Genomic DNA, 7,441 nt, shown 5'->3' with positions numbered 1-7,441 from the left:
ACAAGTAAGCTTTACATTGTCAAAACTCTTAGTACAAAAGTCCAAACTGATCACACTTCTAACACAGCTAGTCATTCTTTTAAAACCTGATCTCATGCTTTCATTCTAGTTGTAAGATTTTCATTCTACATAATCACTGTTTCAAAACACAAGATCATTGTGATATGTAATGAGAACATTTGGTTTAATCACAGAAACACAACAGTATGATCTTCTTTCAGTTTAGTACTTTTAAAAATCAGTTCATTCAATAACAAACAATGCAAGATACATGTTTCAAATCACCCTTGTTACTGAAATAATTACACAGGCTACAGATGCCACCTTAGAAAATACACTTACATTACCTAAATTACATAACTGACATAAAATCGTTAATATTTGTAATAGTATTTATTCAGTGTGTTATCAAATGGTGTGTTGAAGTATGACACAGTCATGAGGTTTTGTGTAGAACAGAGTTTGCTGCCAATACAGTAAATGTTCTCACTGTACCATGTGACTGAATCTATACTGTAGTTGACCTTTATAATGGTGAGTTACAGTAATGTGGCAGTCTCTACCATGGTAATACCTCTGTTTACAGTATCACATGGCATACTATAATGTAAAATGATGCCATCTGTCTCCCTTCTTCTGATGCGTCTTTGATCAATCTGATGTTATACTGTACAGATCAAAAGATTCCTTTTCCCTTGTACTCTGTCCTCCTCTGTTCACAAATTTCAAATCCCTCTGTATCTCTCTCTCTCTCTCTCTCTCTCTCTCTCTCTCTCTCTCTCTCTCTCACACACACACACACACACACACACACACACACACACACACACACACACACACACACACACACACACACACACACACACGTTTTATGGGGACTTTCCATAGACATAATGATTTTTATACTGTATAAACGGTATATTCTATCCCCTACCCCTAAACCTACCCATCACAGAAAACTTTCTGCATTTTTACATTTTATAAAAATATAATTTTGTGTAATTTATAAGCTGTTTTCCTAATGGGGACCAAAAAAAATGCCCAAACAAGGTCTAAAATGACTGTTATTACCATCCTTGTTGGGACATATGGTTCACAACACAGTGTTTACCAGGAACACACAAACACACACACACACACACACACACACACACACACACACACTTTGAAAATTGTGGTTATCATCTAAGATAATTGCTTATAATGTAAAAAGAATTAATTACATTTGGTTATCCATATCAGAAATGGCAAATAAGTTCTATAGAAATTATGCCTATAGAATCAATATATATAGACAAATATATTAAACTGAATGACAAGAGATGCAAATCAAAAGTTTGATAGTAATAGCATTATGAAAGGCAGTTACTGTGAATGAAACATTTAGATGAAACACTTATTTTGCGTAGTGAGAAGGATACTTTGTGATTTTATGTATTGTACTAACACAATTGAAAATATGCTGAAATGTTTGAAAAAAGTGCACTTTTGATGATATGTTGTGATATTAGTACTAAGAGTTTTGAAAATGTACCAATTGCTTGTGAAAATTGCACCATAGCAATAAAAAAAAAAAAAAAACTGTAATCTAAGATAAATCACTTATAATGTAAAATAAAAATTCATTACTTTTGATTATCTGTATCGGAAATTGCAAAAAAAGTAGAAGCTATATCTATACAATCTGTATCTGTATAGATGTTCCAAATGATTCATTGATTAACCATTAAGATCAGTTGGATTAAATAATAGACAAAATTTAACTGAATGAAAAGAGATGCAAATGAAAAGTTTGATAGCAATAGCATTATGAAAGGCAGTTACTGTGAATGAAACATTTATATAGATGAAACACTTATTTTGTGTAGTGAAAAGGATACTTTGTTTTTTTGTGTATTGTACTTACACAATTGAAAATATGCTAAAATGTTTGAAAAAAGTGCACTTTTGATGATCTGTTGTGATATTAGTACTAAGAGTTTTGAAAATGTACCAATTGGTTCTGAAAATTGAGCCAAGCAATAATAAAAAAACAAAACAAACAAACAAACAAAAAAAAAAAAAACGAGTATCTAATCAGTGTGTTATCTAAAGATGTGATGAAGTATGACAAGGCCATGGTGTTCTGTGCTAGAACAGAGTATGCTGGCAATACAGTAAATGTTCTCAATGTACCATATGACTGATACTGTACTATACTGTAGTTGACCTTTATAAGGGTGAGTTACTGTAATGTGGCAGTCTCTACCATGGTAATCTGTTACAGTATCACATGGCAATCATACTGTAATGTAAAATGCTGTATTTGATGCCATCTCTCTCTCTTCTTCTGAGGTATCTCTGATCAATCTGATATCTGATGTTGTACTCCATTGTACTCTATCCTGCTCTATGTTCACAAATTGCAAATCTCTCTCTGTCACACACACACACACACACACACACACACACATCTAAGATAAATCGCTTATAATGTAAAAATAATTCATTACATTTGGTTATCTGTATCAGGAATAATAAACAATATAGAAACTATATCTATATAATCTGTATCTATACAAATCATTAGGTGTACCAAACGATTCATTGATTAACCATTAAGATCAGTTGGATTAAAGGTGCAGTATGTAAGAATTCTTTCCGCTAGAGGTCGCTAGAGGCTTATTCAAAACAAAGGCGTACCTCGATGACGCCAAGTTTGAGCGCGGAATCTTGGGACATGTGGTCTTCACCTCAACAGACGGTGCAAAAGAATAGGGATAGGACTCGGGAAGAAATCATGTTCATGGATGCGATTATTAACGTTACTGTAGTATGAAGCAAATCAGGACTGAGTGTTGTGGGAGCTGAACGAGGCCGCTGGAGCGATTGCGCAACACACGCCTCACGAGCAGCGGAACTTTTATTATGCCACAGTAGCCGGCGCCGCTTCCGCTTTTCCGGTCATGAGTATGAGGTAACGCAGCTCTGTTTATTATATTAGATAAATTTGAGAGTGTTGAAAATGATGTTATAACGTTACTCTGAGCGTTCGCTCAGCAGCTGCTGTGAGACATTTGTTGCACACTGCAGTAAGCTAGATCGATTTTAGAATATCATATTAAATGCTGGATGGCTTGTGTTGATAAATGGCATGCAATTAATTTTAAAACGTATTGTATGATGGAGAAAATGCTGTATTATTGTTACTAAAAATAAAGCTGCATTTGATTATGCTATGTTAGCTATTTGACAAAATAATGTTTTTCTCTGAGGCATGGTAAAGCAAAAAAAATCAAGAAAATTAGATTTAAACAATAAGACTAAACGTGTTGAGCTATATAACAATAATTAGTTTTCTGTCTATAAATATACAAAGACTATAGAATAACACAAGACGTGTCACTCGTATTGTTTTGAATGGGAGAAAGTGTAACGCGCAATATGGCGGAATAAGTCCCGCCTTCAAAATAAGAGCCAATCGCCGACTGGTAAAGTCATCGCGTCACTGCAGCGGCTGTTAAAAGCACCGGTTTCTATAGAAACAGTCAGACGCGCGCCTCCGAAACGAGGCACAAGAGACGCGCATTTAGGTCTGCGCATGCGCATTAGCTTGATCAAGCCTAAAAAATACAGTTTTTTTTGTCATGATTGGAGCATTTGGAAAAAAAAAAATTATGAGACAGTTGTTGTCAGATTTCATTGGTGATTTCAAATATGAAATTTAATCGAAAGCTTGGCAAACAGCTTTGGAGAATTTGATGTTTCCCCATTCAAAGAGATAGGAGTTGCACTTGCATGCCTGAGAGGCGTTTCAAAGATGGCCGCCGAGTGAAATGACTTGTCTTAAAGGGACTTTGAAATATATCATCACAGTTGTTCCCTTGTCTAGTAAAACGTGTAATATATTAAAGCGTCTTTGGTGTTTCCATGGTTTCTACAAAATAAAACCAGAAACCGAGGGTAACGGAGCCTTGGTTAAAATTGCAATTTTTTTCACAATTTACAAATAGTTGGAAACATTTGGGATATTGTAAGTACTCAAGTGAACAAAATATATAACACTGGCCTAGTGGTTTTTGGATGTTTTACTGCAAAATTCTTACATATTGCACCTTTAAATAAAAGACAAATGTATTTAACTTAATGAAAAGATATACAAATCAAAAGTTTGATAGTAATAGCATTATGAAAGGCAGTTACTGTGAATGAAACATTTATATAGATGAAACACTTATTTTGTGTTGTAAGGATACTTTGTGATTGAAACAATTGAAAACATGCTGAAATGTTTGAAAAAAGTGCACTTTTGATGATATGTTGTGATATTTATTTTAAAGAGACTGTTATACATATATTTTACACCAGGTGTCAGCAGACTCCCAAAGTAAAATCTTAAAGAGACACAACTGCACTGTCTTTTTAAAATTAATAATCCTTCATTTGTTTTCTTTTTGTTGTTGTTGTTTTTTGTTTGTTTTTTAAACAATCTATTCACTCGATATGGGGAAAAAAAACATATCACTGTAATAATTATAATAAAATACATTGTACAATTTTACATTTAAATACATCAAATTTGAGATTTTAAAATCACAACTATGACAAAAATGCTTAAGCACCTTTTTTTTCACTGTGTCTCATGATGTACATGGGGTGGCTTTGCAAGCAGTGTTGTGATGTGACTTTCTGAACTGGTGTCTCCGTGCTTCTGCTTGCCTGTGTGGGAGGAGTTCACACAGATTTGTATTCCTCATGCACACGCACAGACAGCAGCAGCAGTGCTTCAGTGTGAGGCAGTGCACAGTGGGGAAACCTCCATCTACTCTCACTGTCGGCTTGTTTTTATCACCACTGAGGAAACGCCTCGCTCCCTGACCTTACTGTCTCGGATTTATGCTGTGTGGGGAAGAAATCTGATCGGGCTATTCGTAAACTCTTCATAGTGAGAAGATAAACGGAGGCCAGCAGTCTGCAGTACAACATATCATCAGAAAACAGGAGGAGAACCCAACGCCCTTCCCAGACCGACCATGCTTACCTGCCTGGGTTGATGTGCAGTGGAGATCTAGGATGCTTTTATGGGTTTGCATGGATAAGTATGCACCATTGACATGCTGAGGTGCCTCTCCTGTGTGTCGTGTGGCCGGTGTTTTATGGATCGCTTTATGGGATCATAACCTGGTGTTTTTTCCTTCAAACCTCAAAGTCATCTCAGTTTGGAAGCTAAATAACCAATGAATCGGAAGCCTGGATGCCTCAACATTGAAGAGGCAAGATAGGCGAAGTTGCTATGTGATTTATTGGTTGTTATATATTTATCATAAGATGGGGAACGGTTTCTCCAACATTGCAGCATTCCAGTCCCTGCACATTGTGATGCTAGGCTTGGATTCGGCCGGTAAAACCACAGTACTGTATCGGTTAAAGTTCAACGAATTCGTCAACACTGTTCCCACCATCGGCTTCAACACTGAGAAGATCAAACTCAGCAATGGCACCGCCAAAGGGATCAGCTGTCACTTCTGGGACGTCGGCGGGCAGGAGAAGTTAAGACCCCTATGGAAATCCTACAGCCGTTGCACGGATGGTATTATTTACGTTGTGGACTCCGTAGATGTTGACCGGCTTGAGGAAGCCAAGACGGAACTGCATAAAGTCACTAAATTCGCAGAGAACCAAGGAACTCCTCTGCTGGTGATCGCCAATAAGCAGGACCTCCCCAAATCCCTGACAGTAACCGAAATCGAGAAGCACCTGGCTCTTCATGAACTGAGTCCTTCCACCACGTACCACGTCCAACCGGCCTGCGCCATCATTGGCGAGGGTCTCCATGAAGGAATGGACAAACTATATGAGATGATCGTCAAACGAAGGAAATCTCTCAAACAGAAGAAGAAACGATAGACAATTGCAGACTTGTAGAGACATTTAAAGGGATAGTTCACACAAAAACGACAATTCTGCCTTATGTTCCAAACCTGTATACCATGTTCATTTTGAACCCCACTGAATTTTATTGTGCAACACAGACATTTTTCAAAATATCTCCTTTTTGTGTTTTGCAGAATAAGACATACAGATTTAGAATGACAAGAGGGTATAGGATGATATAATTGTCATTTTTGTGTGAACTAAATGTTGCCATGAACAATATGACGGGTTTTGCCTTGGTGTGCAAGATTCGGTAGCACTTTATAGTGACTTTCATTAATAATATATATTGCAACAGATATTTTGTTAATGTACATTCATACTGTCTGAAATGCTTATGTTTGCATAAATATCCATATTTGAATCAACATGAACTCTTGATCTGATAACTGTGATATATTGAAATATTTATTACAGTAAGTAGTAAAATAAATTAAAAAAAGACATAAGACATTAAAATATTTACAGCTTATTTGAACAATATAGCATCTTTGCCTCAACCAATGGCATGAGTTTGGGGCAGGACAATCTGTTTGTCCGAACCAAGTCAGATATGTTTGGAAACAATCAATTTTACAATTCAGTTTTGGTGCTGTTGTGCAGAAATTGCACACTTTAAGCATGTTTCTTACTGGCTTATTAGTGAAAGTTATTATAAAGTGTTACAGAAAAAAACAAAAAAACAAAAAAACAAAAACAGAGGTGGTAAATAATATGCTTGCGTATAGAACCAAAAACTACTTAAATAGCGAGAAAATATGTAACTAGCCAATCATTTAAAATGCATAAAAATAAGAGAGAGAGAGAGAGAGAGCGAAAAAAAAAAAAAAAAAATGGGCCGGACCCATGTTGCTGCTTGATATTAACTCTATAAATATTGCTAATAAACGGTAGCCTGTGCTTTGAAAAAATATAAATATATGAAGAGTACTTTTGTTACAAAATTATTCCTTAAATAAACTGAATGCCCACATGCACCTATACGTAAATTCAAATGATTATTTTGTACATTTTATGTACATTTTCTTGCATAGCAGCACATTGAATCATATAGTTCCTCCGATGCAGTTTTTCCTTTTTTCCCCATCTGTCTTTCTTTTTCAAATTTGGCTGAAGTGCCCTACACAGACAAGATACATTTGTTTTGCTGAAATGCTACTTTGTACTACAATCAGAGGTTGTTGTATTATGAAACCATGTAGTGAATGAAGACTGTTTATGCACATGATGCCAAAAATAAATTATACTGAAATATACGCAACACGTGTAGCATTTTGTTGGTTTGCAACCTGACCTAAACACTTCACAAAAGTCTGCATTCAGCATTATCACGGGCAGCGAGCCTGTTTTCTGTAATTAAAGTTGCCGTTCGGTACAACAGCAATCACCCATATTTCCCAGAGCTGTCAGATCTACATGATTTCACAGCGCTGGACGACGTAAATCCCTTTGATTTAGCTCCAGGCTGGCCGAGGCCCACACGTGCTCGAGTTTGAGCGTGGCACACTCTTGGGACCGGGATAATGAC

The 7,441-nt window shown here is 36.3% G+C and overlaps 1 protein-coding gene across 1 annotated transcript; it reads left to right on the top strand.

The window, feature by feature from the left end:
- The first annotated feature begins 4,740 nt into the window (after nt 1–4,740).
- On the top strand, nt 4,741–7,169 carry arl4ca (ADP-ribosylation factor-like 4Ca). Its single transcript, XM_051910010.1, has one exon. The coding sequence runs from the start codon at nt 5,308–5,310 to the stop codon at nt 5,884–5,886; it is 579 nt and encodes a 192-aa protein (XP_051765970.1). The 5' UTR covers nt 4,741–5,307; the 3' UTR covers nt 5,887–7,169.
- Nucleotides 7,170–7,441: the final 272 nt, after the last annotated feature.

This window comes from Ctenopharyngodon idella, chromosome 10 (genome assembly GCF_019924925.1).
Source record: "Ctenopharyngodon idella isolate HZGC_01 chromosome 10, HZGC01, whole genome shotgun sequence".
Lineage (NCBI taxonomy): Eukaryota > Metazoa > Chordata > Actinopteri > Cypriniformes > Xenocyprididae > Ctenopharyngodon > Ctenopharyngodon idella.
This window is presented reverse-complemented; position numbering and strand designations above follow the sequence as displayed.